This window comes from Centruroides vittatus, unplaced genomic scaffold, assembly GCF_030686945.1.
Source record: "Centruroides vittatus isolate TY-2023 unplaced genomic scaffold, ASM3068694v2 contig_4, whole genome shotgun sequence".
In the NCBI taxonomy this organism is placed as follows: Eukaryota; Metazoa; Arthropoda; class Arachnida; order Scorpiones; family Buthidae; genus Centruroides; species Centruroides vittatus.
In genome coordinates this window covers 1,464,807-1,478,569 of record NW_027122214.1, presented here as the reverse complement: position 1 = coordinate 1,478,569, position 13,763 = coordinate 1,464,807, and the positions used below count along the sequence as shown (strand labels likewise).

At 29.7% G+C, this 13,763-nt stretch overlaps 3 protein-coding genes across 3 annotated transcripts; 1 reads left to right on the top strand and 2 right to left on the bottom strand.

Moving 5' to 3' along the window:
• Positions 1-4,332: 4,332 nt before the first annotated feature.
• LOC136976250 (spermatogenesis-defective protein 39 homolog) lies at positions 4,333-9,772 on the bottom strand. The gene is made up of 17 exons (XM_067271472.1): positions 9,673-9,772; positions 9,542-9,599; positions 6,708-6,831; positions 6,510-6,595; positions 6,365-6,433; positions 6,202-6,294; positions 5,993-6,129; positions 5,895-5,922; positions 5,744-5,817; positions 5,567-5,657; positions 5,360-5,494; positions 5,244-5,285; positions 5,086-5,175; positions 4,914-5,000; positions 4,755-4,844; positions 4,572-4,676; positions 4,333-4,497 (listed from the first exon to the last, which is right to left on the bottom strand). Exons 1-17 carry the CDS (start codon positions 9,687-9,689, stop codon positions 4,477-4,479), a joined length of 1,347 nt encoding a protein of 448 aa, XP_067127573.1. The 5' UTR covers positions 9,690-9,772; the 3' UTR covers positions 4,333-4,476.
• Positions 9,773-10,025: 253 nt separating this feature from the next.
• Positions 10,026-11,719, top strand: LOC136976243 (ankyrin repeat, SAM and basic leucine zipper domain-containing protein 1-like). Its single transcript, XM_067271464.1, has one exon. It carries the CDS (start codon positions 10,046-10,048, stop codon positions 11,528-11,530), a length of 1,485 nt encoding a protein of 494 aa, XP_067127565.1. The 5' UTR covers positions 10,026-10,045; the 3' UTR covers positions 11,531-11,719.
• A 73-nt stretch (positions 11,720-11,792) lies between these two features.
• On the bottom strand, positions 11,793-12,905 carry LOC136976244 (uncharacterized). Its single transcript, XM_067271465.1, has 3 exons — positions 12,705-12,905; positions 12,117-12,616; positions 11,793-12,050 (listed from the first exon to the last, which is right to left on the bottom strand). Exons 2-3 carry the CDS (start codon positions 12,608-12,610, stop codon positions 11,867-11,869), a joined length of 678 nt encoding a protein of 225 aa, XP_067127566.1. The 5' UTR covers positions 12,611-12,616; positions 12,705-12,905; the 3' UTR covers positions 11,793-11,866.
• Between the last annotated feature and the right edge of the window lie 858 nt (positions 12,906-13,763).

Below are 13,763 nucleotides of genomic sequence, written 5' to 3'. Positions count from 1 at the left end.
TGCGCCGAGATGTCTTCTGGGATCGATTCTCCAAGTAATATTAAATAAATTCTTACGTCTAGGGTCAATATGGACTAAGACTTACCTGAAAAATCTTTAATTTTCTCTGCAAAAGTCAGCGAACAGAAAAAAGCAATGCAACCGAAGAGCACAACAAAAGCACGTCCGACCAGAATCAGAAACAATCAAACTGCGAATCTTCATGTGTGACGAATTTCGAACAAACGCTAAAAGACACGTCAACAATGTTCGAATTAAATTTTATTTTTTTTTTTAAATTTAACTTTTTTAAAATTTTGCTTCAATCATTTTCTTGTGTTCGGAATTTGATAAATAAATTATCTGCATTTATGTGGTGCAGAATGTCCACCGTGGCAAGATAAAAGATGATCTTTTTAAATTCTACGTCTTGAGGCTCAACCATCTCCGAAAATTGCCCGAAATTCGTTGACAAATATGTTTTTCGTCCGTTTTCGGCCATCGGATGAAGTAAATCAAATTCTTAGGATTTCGCTTTTCGGAAAGATTCCTCGGTCGTCGTGGGGTTGTGGGTTTCGCGTATTAATGCAACATTAAATTGGATAAAGTTAATATTAAAAATACCAAAAAAAACCTTTATAATACGGCCGAACGAAAACGAGAAAATCGACACAGAGGATAAACAGATTGAGCCAGGGAGAAACGACCATTCTTTCTCCTTTAGTTTCTCGCTTTTTAAATGATCTCTTTCCTAAATTCCTAATTTAGTCAATTTGACGCTTCCGTTCGACTTGGTCCACGAGTGTCGATCCAACCTTGAAACTTTCGCTCGTATCTCATGCCATATTTCCTTTTCTGACGGCTAAGAATTTTTCCAAATGTTTTCATTACTTACAACGCGACAATTTTGCTTTCAAAGAAATGCTACATTTTGCAAATTTTCTCATGTCTAGACCAGAGTCGGAGTCGAAGCTCGATTTTTCCGATTGACATTCTAAACATTGCAATCCGTTAGTTCGCATCGACCCGTGACTGCACGCGGCTGCAATTTGAAAAAATTGTGGACCTATAAATTTCCACTGTCGTCCGGCCGTCTTAATCTCGAGAACGGAGTTAGATGAAATCCGAGACCAGATGTGGAAACCTTAGGTTAAGGAGGCCTCAATTAACTATATACAATCTTCCGATGCAAAATCCCCCTGCCCGTAAGCGTTAATAGATGACCGGCACGACTCTATTGGTAAAGGAAAAGTGTGATGTACAGGCGCAAGCCACTACTAATTTGAGGTGAAAACATATACTGTATTTTAAATGAAATTATAAATTGCAGCCGGGCATTGTGACGACCTCACAATAAATAATCACTCGTTTGTCATTCAAAACAAAAAGTTATTTTCAATTGTTTATAACAGTTTTGACAAGGGTGGAAAAAACAGTAAATGTGTATTTAATTTTTTTTTTAAATATTAAAAAATATTCAAACTGAAGCTATTGATATTTATTATTTCAAATAAAAGTGAATTATTTATTTATGATCATCATATCATTATCTATTATTACAAAATACTACTAATAGTTTCCTTATATTCCATTTAACAAGGATCCCATAAGATTATAATGAAACTAAAAACATTTGTAGCTGCCTGTATCTTTTCTACGTTTATATATATACATAAATACTATCACTGTGTTACATTTAGTCTACATAGTAAGCTATACTATATGGGTTTGTCTAAGCTCTGATGTTTACTTAACATGTTTTGTGGAATATATCGCTATCATTAAAGGATACTTGTATACTAAAATCTATTAACATAGAAACTTATTTTTAAGAGACTTAATCTGCCATTAAATAGGAGTTCCTATCATTAAATATTTTTTCTTATTTAGCAAAAACTTAAAAATAATTGTTCTTGTAGTAATGATTTGTTTACTATATACAGTTGAACGTGTCTATCTCAAACATGTTTATTTTGGAATTTATATTTTTGCCTGCATTTTCAACCTAAATTCAATATATTTTCCATGTTTACCTCAAATAATTTTCTTTCAAACCTCTGTATCTCAAATTATGAACTGAAGTGTCAATTACAAATTCAAACTTTGGCAACTACATTTTGATAGCATAAATTGTAGTCAAGAAATCTCTTGCAATAAAGTACATAGTTGCAATTAATGCTTCTTTTCTCTAATTGGCTTGAGTTTGGTTTGTTTTTTATTAATTGAAATCAGGCATTGGAAACTACTGAAAAACTATTTCTGTTAAGGGTATGTCAAAAATGTTTTATTTATACCGAATACAGGTGTGTACTGTACTTGCTAATGCATTAATAAAATATCATACCTCCAATCAAACCTATTACTGTTTGGACTGAAATTTTCAAAAATTGTAGACCTAAAAATTTGACTAGCATTATTCTTTTTAAATAAAATCTTGAAACAGATTGCACCATACACAATTTTAAATTTTACTAATGTGTTTCTTAAACATAAATATTTTTCTCTGGGAAAGTTACACATCTCATTGCTGGATTTCTTTGGTGGGAAAATGCATGACTGTTAGAAGAAAGATATTTAAAAGAAAAACAAGAAGTTGGCTTGAAATGCATATGAATTGTTTGGAATATATTTGATAAAGGGTTAGTTGAAAGCCTAGGAATCCTGAAAAACTGGGTTTAAGTTGCAAAATCAGTTCAAAATGTTGACACAAACATTTAAATTAAAAGAAAAAGTTGATTTCCTAACAAATTTTAATTTAACTGATTACTGTATTTACTTGCTTGTAAGACGAGGTTTTCATTCATTTATCACAGCTTCAAATTCCTAGGTCGTCCTATACACACAAGCGAAATAATTTTTGTGAACCATGTATTCACATTTTTTACTGGATGCTCACTCTCTTGTATTTAAAAACATAAGTATTTTATCTGGGTCATTTGAATCATTCTTGTATATTGTCAGGAGAAAAGATGATGGGCAATAGGAAAAGCAAAGCTTTTGAATTAAATTCCAGATTGAAATTCCAAAATCACGCAGGAGCCCGATATAAGTTTTAATCCATTCTCACGTGAAAACAGATGATTATTCAGAAATTAGAATTCGGAGAAACTCATAAGTGTAATCAACAAAGAGTGGATTCAACCGTTAAGAATTGGCAAAAAAACGTTCCCGATTTGGACAGTCGGGAACGTTTTTTTTCCCACAGGGCTTTACATGGACAAATAATGTCAATTTTATGAGATTTTTCCTTAAAGTTTAAAATGCCAGTAATTTTTGTGGTACAATATGTGCATTTATGTTCATTTGATATTTTACTTGTGATTAAACAAAAAAAAATTAGAATTGTATTAATAAATCAAATTTTCTTTTTGAATCTCGAAAGTCACACCTTGTCCTATATGCGAGTAAATACGGTACATTATATGCACTGCAAATTTCCAAATACATTTTTTTTTTGTTTGTGTAGTTATTTTTACATAGTACATTTAGGAGAGAGAGATTCAGAGTCTGATGGATCAGGTCAAACCTGGAAGACTTGGCAAGTTATATAGACAGGAACTGAATAGAATTGGAGAGACTGTAGAAAACTTGGAGAGCCAATAAAGGTAGATAAGCATACTCATTATCATTTCAACCTCACTTTTTTCTTCAAACTTCTCTCCAGAATAACTTAGGATTTTGACTCTTATCCAGGGAAGATTTCTCATCTGCATCTTCTCTCTAAGTTAGTTACATTTATTGTCTCAGCCATGGCCAAGAGAGTTCATTTACCACTATTAGTCTCAAAATTGATGTATAAATGAAGTTGAAATTAGATGACATGTAATTACATTCACCCTTGAAACAACATAACTTTCCTTACTCATATAAACAATTGTAATCCATTTGTTTCCCCACCACTTGATATATTATACAAATCATTTAAACTCTAGTTTATCCAAATTAACTGTGCAATTCCTCAAAGCTCTGATAGGGCTGACCTCACAGATTGCTATTACAGCTCTCAAATGTCATCATCCCATAATGCAATTCTACTTATTCAATCACGAATGAAATATTCTTGAACTGATATTATTGCAATAATTATCAAAACTTATTACTAAATGTATCTGTTAAATATAAACACAGTTCTAAATAAAGGTATCAGACAAATAATCATAAAAATTGTTGACAGTAATATGAATTTTGAATGAAGAGAGAGAATATCTGGTACACAGTATGTTAATTTGAAAGTTAATATGTAACTTTCAAGTCTGATTATGAGTACATATATAAACCAACATTAAAATAATTATTTAATATATTTTTTGGAAAACAATTATTATACAATGTGGTTAACAACAATTTACTGTATTTAAAATAGAATAAAAATTTTTAATGACTGTAGTTTTAATTGATAAGCAAAATTTAAATATACAATTATTAAAATAACAACAACAAATCTGTATAATCTTTTTCCTAATATATATAACATGTTATGAACAAACCTAACTGGTTTCAATTTTTCCATTTTATTATCTGTAAAACACATTATCTCTTGTTACTATTTAAAAATTTTTGGTTTTATAAAATTAATATTTAAAAAAACTTACAGATGATCTCAGTGCTTCCTGTACATATTCATAAGCTTTGCTATGAGGAACTAATTTTTCTTTATATTTCTCCAGGCCTTGTCGATCATTCATGGATACTAAAGTCTATCAAAGAAAAATAAGAAATTTACAAAATGAACAGTTTTTCATAAATGTACGAATTATTTGTATGACATGACTTACATCCACTGCAAGTTGTTCACAGTTGTACTTCTTGGCTAATTCTAATCTTATTTCTATATTATCCACCAACCTCAAGTATTTTATTATTATCTGTAAGTAATAAAACACTTAAACTCCTATCTAGAATAAATATTTCTATATAGGATAAAACTATCTTGCCTCGGTTGGTGCATGGTGATCGTGCAATAATTCAACTGCTTTATCAAAACCAATACAACAACTAAGCTTCATTCCACCTAACCAGGACTGAGGAAACATGTAAAATATCAGTTTAAATAAGAGGTTTTACTTTACTGATGACTTCAGAAAATATTTAATAAAATGATCATACTTTACTCTGGAAAAGATTATCTATTTCCACCCACATCTGTCTCTTTGCTAGAGCTGCAAGTGCAGTCCAAACAAATAGCTTATTTGATAACTAAAAATAATATTATATAGTTACCTATAATTTGAATTTATGTAATTTTTAAAGATATTTTTACTTACCCCAAAATATTTTTTTATTGCCTTTGGACTTGCAAGATGATTCTGTTGGCATAGATAAATTTTACGGATCAATTTTTAAAAAATAAATTTCAATAAAATAACTATTCATCACTTACTTCAGGCAAATTATAATGATACAAACAACAATAATACAAAGTCGTCACAACTGGCATGTTTAACAAAGAAACCGTACGAGGAAGTTTCTGAAATGTGGGATTTTTCATCTCTCTCTCCTGTCTCAAATCTTCTTCCTAAACATTATTAATTTTTATGTAAAGTTTCCATAATATGCTTCATTTATAATTTTTTAAAATTTAAACAACCTCAATTGGAAGTTGTCTTTCCAACAAATGTATGTACTCTTTTACAGAATTTGAATATAATGAAAGATTCTGATCGCCATCTAAATGATTTCTGAAATATTAAATTTTAATAAGATATTGAAAATTTTAATAAGATTTTAATATTTAAAAGAAAGACTTCTTTTATAAATGACTGACTTCCAACATTTATGTAAATTTTTTATCTTCTGTTCAGTTTGTTGCACAGATATTGCAGATTTATATTGAATCATCTAAAAAAAAAAGCATAGAAATTAAGATTGTTCTTTTAAATGTAATTTGAATAATTGATTATTGAAATAAAACTTACAGCTGCTTCTTCAGACTTTTGAAGCATCCTACAGATAGAAAATATTTTAATCATGTGAAAGCTGATATTTAGAAACTGTTTGTTTTAACAATACTCACACCAACATATCTGTAAGTTCTACATGTTTTTGTAGCATTTTCAAATAAGTCAAATAATGAGACACAGCAACAGGTCTATCCTTAAGTATTTGATAGAAGAGTGAGGGCTTTAATGTTTTTTCTAAAAACAAAATAGCCTGAAAAAAAATTTCAAAAATGTTTTCTTTTCTTAAAAAAATTTATTTTGTATTTATGGAAATGATACTTACAGCAGTAATTCCATTACCATCATGAAGTTTTATCGCAGAATCGAGAAGAATAAGTTTTTTATCGTAAGACTTAAATTGTTCAAAAAAATATGGCTAAAAAAATAAATATTTATAATTATTTTTAAATAAAATAAAAAATATAAATGATTATTTCAATACTTACCTGACCAATAAACAAGTTTTTAGCTGTTTCACCAGGAGAATAACTACAGATATCTTTTTCTTCGGGTGTCTGCAATTAATTTGTAACTTTAGCTATACACTCAACTAATACAAAACTACAATTACTTCTATTTTTAATTACATACTTTCAGTTCAAGTATTAAGGAGCCCAACTGCTTTTGAATTACAGCTGATGTTGTTTCTGTTATTGTTAAACTTGTATTCTCTACATCTAAAAAAAAGAATATTTTAATATTCAAAAAGCTACAAAATTTTCCTATTTTAAAATTTTATATTTCACTATTAAATATAATCTTAACATATACTTTAAATGTATAAAATACCTGACGTAAATGATTTTTTTCCAGCTAATTCATCAAAACCTTGAAAATCTATATCTTCAAATGCCCCAGATTCTTGTATGCCAGAATATTTGTTTAAGTCATTTACAACAACAAAGCCATTATCCTTTAAGAAAAACAAATGTCATTGTAATAATAATATAATGTAGTGATGAAAAGTATTAAAAATTTACAAAGATATTCACCTATCTTCAAAACACATCTAAAAAATTATATAAAAATAAAATTTTCAACTAAGTACTATTTTTCTAGAGAATCTTTATATTTTTTTTTTAGTATAACATTTGATCTTGTCTTTTAAGTATCAATCCTGATATTAACAATACAATAATAGCTGTCACTGACTACAATATTCAATAAAAAAAAGAGCTAAAAATTTAATAAAGAAAACATTAACCAAGTATCCAAAATATTCTAAGCCACAGTGAAACCAAGAATGTGAGGCAGCATACAAAAAACAAAATTGCAGAGTTTTCCAAAGATATCAGTTGCAATTAAGTACATTCAAAAGAATGAAGACAAAGTCAAGGCTTGTTGGAAGAAGTATGTATCTAGCATCATATCTAGATGAAATTACATTTTCAGGGCAAGAGGGTCAAACTCTTTTGGGACAACAGTAATAAAATTTACCTAAAATAAAAAATGATTAAAGCTTTTTTTTATTTCAATATTTTTAAAATAACAGTCTACAATAGCAGAAAATTATCTTTAAAATAAAGCAGAAATGTTTTTACATGTAGTAAAAATTTTTTTTTTAAGCCCACCAGTGGCTGAGTGAATAAAATTACTGAACACTGGTAGTTAGTCATGGGTTCACACCTCATTGAGGCACAAATGCGTAGTTTTCCAGATTTTCTTCATGTGTCTAACACCTAACTATGAGGCCGTTTCCCATAAAAGTCCTCTTGGGAAGTACTTGCCCATCCTTGGTAGATTGCCCATTGTAGAAAAGCTTTTCTACAACCCTCATACTTTGTGTCCTTACCGTATATTGTCACCAACATCTGGAATCATTAAATGCAATATTTCTTCTTACCCGTTTTAATGGAGGAAAGGGAAAGGTTGTCAATGACCTGAACCTTTGCCTATGGTCACCATGGTCCTGCTTCCAGTGCCACTCCTTGCTTCTTTTTGCCCTCTAGATTTAATCACCACCCCTGGGGCAGTAGTACCCACTTTGGGAACCACTGCCTTACACCATCAATCCAATCCCATTTTTTAATGGCAAAACTTCCAATCAGTTACCAAATGATTTCCTTATCTTATTCTACTTTGGCATATAGTATTGAATTCATTATTATTAATTAGTAAGAGCTTTTATTTAATGTTCTTTCATATTACATAACTTAAATCATGCAAGTTAAATTTCATTCACTTCTAAGTAAGGTAGAATGCTGAAACTTTGAAGACACACTCAAGTCTGATAATGACAAAGTATTTTAGTGATGTTTTAGGGCATGTCCCACTTCCACCATATCCACCCCAATCTCAAAATATATGACCAAAAATAAAATTTAATCTGTAATCATGTCAATAAATAATACTTCAGTTGTGTGCATAGGTAAATACATTGTAGAGAGGTTGGAGTAGAGTGGCCACCTCTACCATTGTAGTGATGTATATAGTGAGAGAGATCAATCATTCATAAAAACGTTATTTAAATTTTTTTATATATTATGATTACTTAGATTCTGGTCTGTTTATTGCTATAAACATATATGAATCAACATTTTCAATAAGTAACAGATTTTGCAATTTTTTGAGAATTAAATTCTTTTATCAGAACTCTTCACCTTTAGCTATGCTCAATGGCAGTGTTTGGACATCTTATCACAATCTTTGTTAACCCCAAGGTCTTATCTTAATATTATAAGTTTCACTTACGTGTTGTGGCGTTACGAACGTTGACTATTTTGGATGAGTTCACAAGCACTTTCGATGGCATACAACTACCATCTTCAGGTGAAATTCGAATATAACCGTTTTCAATTTTTAGCTTTCGAACAGCTTGTTGATTCAAACGAAGAGGCTAGATGGAACACCAATTTAATTTAAAAACGGAATGTGGTTCAAAAATATTTTTGAACAGCAATTTATATGATGTAGTGTTCACAAACAATGCATATTGAGCAACATTGAAGCACTAGAAATGCAGATTGTAGTGAAAACGGTGAAGCTAAAAATTGAAAACGGTTATATTTGAATTTCACCTGAAGATGGTAGCTGTATGCTATTGAAAGTGCTTGTGAACTCATCCAAAATAGTCAACGTTCGTAACACCACAACATGTAAGTGAAACTTATAATATTAACAAAAGTTGGCGTGAAGTGATCATTACATTTGTTATAGGTCTTATCTTTACAAAAAAAAATGTTCAGTAAATCAAATATTTTGTTACATATTCTACGTCTGTGTAAATATATACATATATAACTATGCATATATATGATATACAACTGAATCTTCTGTAAATTAATGGAGTAAATAAACCTTTATCAAAAGTGTTATTCCAGAGAAGATAATAAACAATAAAAATTATATCACATACATATGTCTGTGTTTTTGTGTTTACATAGAGTACTTTTGGGGAACTACATCTCATGAAGGGTCACACGTAGAGGTATGGTTCCTTTGACTTTTTTGCTCGTATGAGTATGCTCTACAGCTGTGTTAAGGCCCAAACGTATCATTCGGATCTTGAATTGAGCCATAATTTGTACCTTGAACATGTCTCTGGACTAAATAGTAGTGTATAGTTAGAGAGAGTTTTCTCCAAAAAATTATATAGGCTAACCAATCTGATGGAATTTACTTACGTCATCAAAACTATATCCAATTTGTTTCGAATGATTCCAATAGTTTTCATCAGCCAAACTAAAATTTTAAAGAAAAATGCACTTTAACAAGGTAATTTTATAAATGTTATAAAATGTGTAAATTATCTTACTCTTGTGGTCTATTCATATTGTCTGTGATAAAATATAGATTATTTACATTTGTTAAACATGTTTAAATAGTTTATCTTCATATATATAAAAATTGATTTTCTCTGACATATATTTCCAACGTTTATGTTACGAAAGTGTTGCCAAGTTGGTTAATTTTTAAATAAAATTTTACATCATTTAATTTAGGTTAAATAATAAATAAATAAATTTAAACTCTAACTGATAAAATCCTTAATCTTAAAATATCGATTTACGAAAAAGTAGTTTATTTTTTTATTGGCTATAATTTGGCGGCGATTTTTTACAGATAGCTTTGGAATCAGACCCACGTGTCGACAATGTATTGTTTACTTTGTTGAAGTTTGAACTGAGATGGCGTATCCTGCTGGAATGGAAGATTGTTGGGATTATGATGATGATGATATCGTATATAATTTTAATAATGATCCGATAACAGATTATGATTCTGGAAACGAATTTAAAGAAGACGCCCCTGAAGTTGAAATTAAATTTGAGGAGGGTGAAATACCAATGCGTGTAGAATTAAATGTAAAGAAGAATAGACCCGTATTATATAACATTGCTGAGGATTACGTTCCATTGGATGATTTAAGAATTGCTTCTAAAATAGGACACATCGATTGTGTAAAATATTTTATAGAACGAGGCGTTCCAGTCGATCATGTACTGAAAGGAGGGTGGACTGCTTTGATGTATGCTTGTAATTCTGGAGAAAATGATGTCGTTCGTTATCTTCTCCAGAATAATGCTGATCCGAATTATCATAAGGATTTATTTACTCCGTTGATGGCTGTGTGCGCTTCTGCTGTTGAAAATGAAGAGAAATTGTTTCAATGTACTATACAATTATTAGAAAAAGGGGCCAAAGTGAATGTCAAAGATAAACACAAAATGTCACCGTTGCATTTTGCGAGTCGTGGAAATCATTATCAAATTATGCAAAAACTAATTGAATATGGAGCAGATATTAATGAGGTAGATTATAAAGGTTGGACTGCTTTGATGTGGGCAAGTTTTTTTGGGTATGAAAATATAGTGAAGTTATTATTAGATAATAAAGCAAATACTGTTCTAGTTGCAGATAATGGTGAAACTGCGAGTGATCTGGCACGATCTCAAAATAACCAACTAGTGTTACAACTTTTAGGAGAAGACTCATCCACAGCTAAAACAGAGCCACAAAGAATTGTTAAGTATGAAGACTTGGAGACATTTCTAAGTAATTTAAATTTTTCTGATGTCATTCCACTCTTTAATGATAGGAATTTAACATTTAAAGATCTACTTGTAATGAGAGAAAAAGATTTAGAAGATATTGGTGTAAATAAAGTAGGAGTTAGAAAAAGAATTTTAAAAGGGATTAATACTGTACATAGAGTAGAATGGCAGACATCCAGTCTACCACAATTAGCAAAACAAAATACAATTACCTGTTTTGATCTTTTTACAGTATTGACAAGTGCACAAAAACATATTTCATACATTGAAGCAACTGTTACTTATCTTAGAAAGACAGTTCAAGATTATCCAAAAATGTTGAAAATACAAAATAATCAGACAAGTAGTCATCATCTAATTAATGAAACTGAATGTTGTTTGAAAAATTTGCAACTTCTTTCCACGGAATTAAAAACTTTTAGCAAACATTTAGATAAGATAAAAGATAATGTTGAATATCATGCTTCAGATCTGATTGAAGAAATCATTCCACACAGATGCAAGTCCTGGCTATTTGCTTCTAAAATTTTAGTTATTGCAATAATTTCAACTACAGGTATTTGGTGGAAGTTTCCACTGTTCATTAAGTTTTTTCAAAATATTAAAATTAAACAGTGATTTAAAAAAGAATAAGACTCAGGACTCAGGAAAACTTGTACTTTAATGTAATATCCTACTAAATTACTTAAGTTTTGTAATTGTTTAGTTATTGTATTAATATTTGATACAGTATTTTTGTATTACAGTAAGTTTATTATTAAGATAATTTTTCTATTTCAGTATTACTTATATTGTAAATATTTTGAGAATTTTTTAAAATAAATTTTTGTCATGTTTCATAGAAAAAATTTGTAAATAATGAGACAAATTTCACCAACTAACCATTTATTTCTCTGTACACAATAACATGAAAATATAATTTTAAATGTGAAATAAAAACAAAAAATACAGAAACTAGGGTTGAAGACAATCTCCACCTTGTTCCAAGCACCTACTAGCAGCAAGCAATTCTTCAAAGGTGGCATCGCATGAAGGATATCTTCTTTTACAAGTACTATCTGATCTAGCTCTCCTCCCAATCATTGCTGCTTGTTTGTAACGTTTCCAAGAAACATTAGGATCATAAGACTCTAGAGAACTGTAAAATATACCTCAATAATTAACTTCAAGAATATATATTTTAATATAGAAAATCAATACTTACAGCAATAATTCTGTTATTTCTCTTCCAAAATGACCAAATGCTGGATTCCCTGTAGCCATTTCACAAACCATTTTAGCCAAGCAAGTATCATCATCGTTTCTTTTCAAATTAGCAAAGAATTCTTCGAGATTGACATCAGCAGCATCAAGATCTATGTCGTATTCTTCATCTTCGAGTGTTCTTTTAGATCGTTTATGAGTTAAAGCATATAATCCGTACTTACGATTCTTCGTTATTTTGCTTTGAGTTAAGTTCAACAAATACTCAATTTCGACAGGTAAATTGTCTGAATCGCTTTTCTTCACACCTCTTTCCTTAGAAAGTTTAATCAATTTATCCGCATCGACTTTTAACACTTTGAGGCTTTTCATATCGTGCTTCTTTAGCGGTTTTTTCAGATATAATAATCCTGATGATCCTCCAGTTTTATCTGATACTGCTTCGTGGATGCAGCATAGAGTCAGAAAGATGTATACCATCCAACCTACCAACATTATTAACTAGAAAAAAAAGAGAAGAATGGGATCTTATTACTCTTACATGCCAAAATTACTTTTCTATATACTAAAATGCAAAATACTCCATTACCTTTCTAGAGAATGACTAAGTCTGACAACCTCACTGGATCTGGATAGTAACTTTCCGATTAATATATCGAAACAGGTTTGAGAAATGAGCACAGAGGTGACAAATCAGTACACCTGTCCAACAGATCTGGTTTTGACAAATAGTTAATTAAGGGATCGATATGTTTAGTATCGCATTTCTTAATTATCGATTTAAAAACCTAAAATAAGCCTACAAATTCTCAACAAGTATGTAGAATTATCTATAGCATATTCCCTAAAATTCAATTTTATGACATGGCCATGAACTTAGTAAAGCAGGAAGTATTTTATTCCTGTTCTGATTTTATATATATATATTTTTTTGGTCTTTTAAACTTAAAATGGTGTTGAATAAAGATTCATGATAAAAAAAAAAAAAAGGCAAATTAGAACAAACTTCCTCTTAGATAAGAGAAAGTACGTTATAATTATAGTCGGCCTGTTTTGTAGTTATTAAGAAGAGTTTAGACGGAAAAGTTGAGTTGATAGATATGAACTAGATCTAGGTGATGGGGGAAAAAACCCAAACAATTCGCTGAAATGTGATAATATAAACCATCTGTTCAGTGAAGATTTTTAAGTAATGTAGAAGTGAAAGCTCAATATACTGCTTTATTTAGGTTTCAAAATTGTATTTTTAAAAACAATATAAAAAGTAAATGGTGTTCTGTTACAAATTTTAAATCATTCATTCAATTTAATGTATAGATGAGATTGCAATCATATAAAAGTGTTATCTTACAAAACTTTCCTCTCTCGATATCGTAGAAAACAATGGAAATTCGTAAAAATGTATTGTAAAATACAGAATTTGCATAATTAAATGTTTTGATAGTCCAATAACAAATTAAAATTTTAAAAACAAAAATACAGGTTCATAGTTTCATTGCTTTATTTAAAAGTGAGAATCAAACTGAAAAGGAACAAAAGATGTATATAAATATATACTGTAATTAGGTGAATGAACTTGTAAAATAAATTAGAAAATAGAAGAAAAAGAAATGATAAATTATTAATAAAGATTTAATGGTTATTTATT